The following is a 2,493-nucleotide window of genomic DNA, read 5'->3' as shown; positions in this document are numbered from 1 at the left end:
CCACTCATTCTAGGCCTCTGTGTGCCATGGAAGCAGGACTATACAAAGAGCCAAGCAGATTGCCCTGACCGCCTTAAGCAGTGCAGTCTGAATGCGTTTGGGGGGAGGGGACAGCACACAGCTCAGGCCATACTTCCCTTCAGTGGTGTGTGCACCATCCAGAGGCTTCCTCTGTGGGATTTCTTCAGATACTCTTGGGGTCTTAAGTGACCTTTCCATTTCTTTTTCTTCATCCTGGGTCAGTCTTGCCAGTCAATCTTTACCTAGTCTGAGTCTCTGCTCAAATGTGATGCCATCCAAGAGTCCCTCTGGACCTCTTTACCTAACAATTCTCTGCTTCTCCCTTATCTCAACCATTTACCTTTTTTTCTTTATTATTTTTCAAACATGCTTCTATAGTCGCTTTCTACTGCTGTGTAAGAAATTGCCACAAAGCCAGTAAGTTATAATCACACAAATTTACTGCCTCTCAGTTTCCCTGGGTTTTGGGTCAGGGTCCATCATGGCCTGATTCTCTGCTCAGACTCTCACAAGGCTGATATGAACCTGTTGCCAGGGCTCAGCTCCCTCCTGGAGGCTCTGGGGAAGACTCGTTTCCAAGTTCACTTGTGTATTTGAGAAAACTCAGTTCCTTGTGGTTGCAGGGCTGCTGTGCCTGTACCCCAGTGGTGGTCAGCCAGGGACCTCTCAGCAGCTTAGGGTTGCTCACCTGCCTTCTGTGGTGGCCCCTCCAGCTTCGGACCATCAGTGACTCCTGTAGATCTCCATACATTTCCAACCTCACTAACTCCTGTGCTCTGAGCTGGAGAAATCTTGGGACCCACCAGTTCATCCAGGGTCATGTCTCTTAGAAGGCTAACTGAGCCATATAATATAACATAATCATATGAGTTACTTCCTCATATGCAGAGATTCCTGGGAGTAGGGCAAAGATTAGGGATCTTTACAGGACCATTATAAGAATTCTGCCACCCACACTGATGCTCACAGAATGAACATCTTCCCTAAAGAACAGTAGTCTGTGAAGGGGAAGAATTGACATTCGAGGTTGTCCTTGTTAATTTGTGTGTGTGTGTGTGTTTTCTTTACTGGATCTGCAGTTCTGATGTTTTTTTCCATTAGTTTCTATGTTAACATAATTTTTAAAGCAGTTATTAGTGTAGAATTTTTATTCTTTAATAATAATGCTATTTCATATATTAAGGGAGGATTGCTATATCATAGACACTGTACTTCGTATTCTGCAAACATCTTACTGAGTATTTTCATTCCCATTGGTGCTATGAGTTATTTGATCCACTTTACAGCTGGAGAATCTGAAGCTTCAGAAAGCCTGAGCTACATGCATCTCATCAGACATCTTGTAGATGAAGGAGGTGCCTCTCCACCCCTCCAAGCTCCAGTCTTTTCATGCAGCCAGGGTAAGGGCATCATTGGGACAGGACTTATTCTCTTTTTCCACCAGCATTTCTCTGGGTTCACATTTGCTAATTCCAGACAAAAATGCAGACAATTTAATGTAGGCAGTTATCAGTTAAGATGATAATTCTGCTAAGTTTTGTAAAATGATGTAACTAAAACAAATTTTATGTAAAGCTTCCAAAGATAATCACTTCTCTTTGATCATGGAGTACACTTTGGAAAATACAGTATTTGCCTTGGTTCTGATGAACACTTTCTTTTTATTTTAGTGTATTTTCATTTTGAAATCAGATTTCAAATTACTCCTTGAGTAAATTGATTTGACTATAAGTTTCTTCCTGTGTAACCAGTATCCTCATTTTGTCAACAACTCAGAAAATAGAGACATATGTTTAGTAGGACTTTTGATAATGCCAGTTCAATACAGTAAGATATGACCCTTCACCTATTAGAGTGTTTATTAGTGAGGGACATAAGGTATAAAAAAAATGATATATGGTAGCATTTCTAAGTGACCGAAGAGAGGCAAATGACACTGTTAAAGTTCAAAGAGAGTGATTATTTTTGTCTGTAAGGTATGAGGGAAGGCTTCCTGGATGAGGTTATAATTCAGCCATACCTTGCAGAACAGATGGAATTTTGACTTCCAATATTTCAGTAAAGGAGAAGGGAAAGTCAGAAGTATTGTAAGGTGGGAGGGACATATGGGTCTCCGTGGGAACAGCAAATCAAGTGTGCTTGAATCTTATAATGTTCCCATGGTGTGAAAGGAAGCTGTAAATGTAGGTCCTGCAGGATTGAAGACGCAATGTTAAAGTGAATCCAGACTTAAATCTTCCCAAGATATTGCCATGATTCTGAAGTTTATATGGAATACAAAGGGTCCAAAATATCCCAGTTAATCTTGAAGAAGACAAGTCAGGTGGGACATCTTCCTTTACTGAATATAGACTCACAAAACTATAGTAATTAAGATAGGATTGGGGCATCTGGGTGGCTCAGTCAGTTAAGCATCTGACTCTTGATTTTAGATCGGGTCATGATCTTATGGTCATGAGATCGAGCTCTGCA

At 41.0% G+C, this 2,493-nt stretch overlaps 1 protein-coding gene across 1 annotated transcript in view; it reads left to right on the top strand.

Annotated features, from left to right (window-relative positions):
• The window catches only part of LOC100469762 (olfactory receptor 1002-like), a 1,774-nt gene extending 923 nt beyond the window's left edge, over positions 1-851 (top strand). The window contains exon 2 of the mRNA XM_011229253.2: positions 645-851. Coding sequence (XP_011227555.2) covers positions 645-851 — 207 coding nt within the window. The remainder of the gene's footprint in view (positions 1-644) is intronic.
• Positions 852-2,493: the final 1,642 nt, after the last annotated feature.

Source organism: Ailuropoda melanoleuca, chromosome 16, assembly GCF_002007445.2.
Source record: "Ailuropoda melanoleuca isolate Jingjing chromosome 16, ASM200744v2, whole genome shotgun sequence".
Classification (NCBI taxonomy): Eukaryota; Metazoa; Chordata; class Mammalia; order Carnivora; family Ursidae; genus Ailuropoda; species Ailuropoda melanoleuca.
This window is presented reverse-complemented; position numbering and strand designations above follow the sequence as displayed.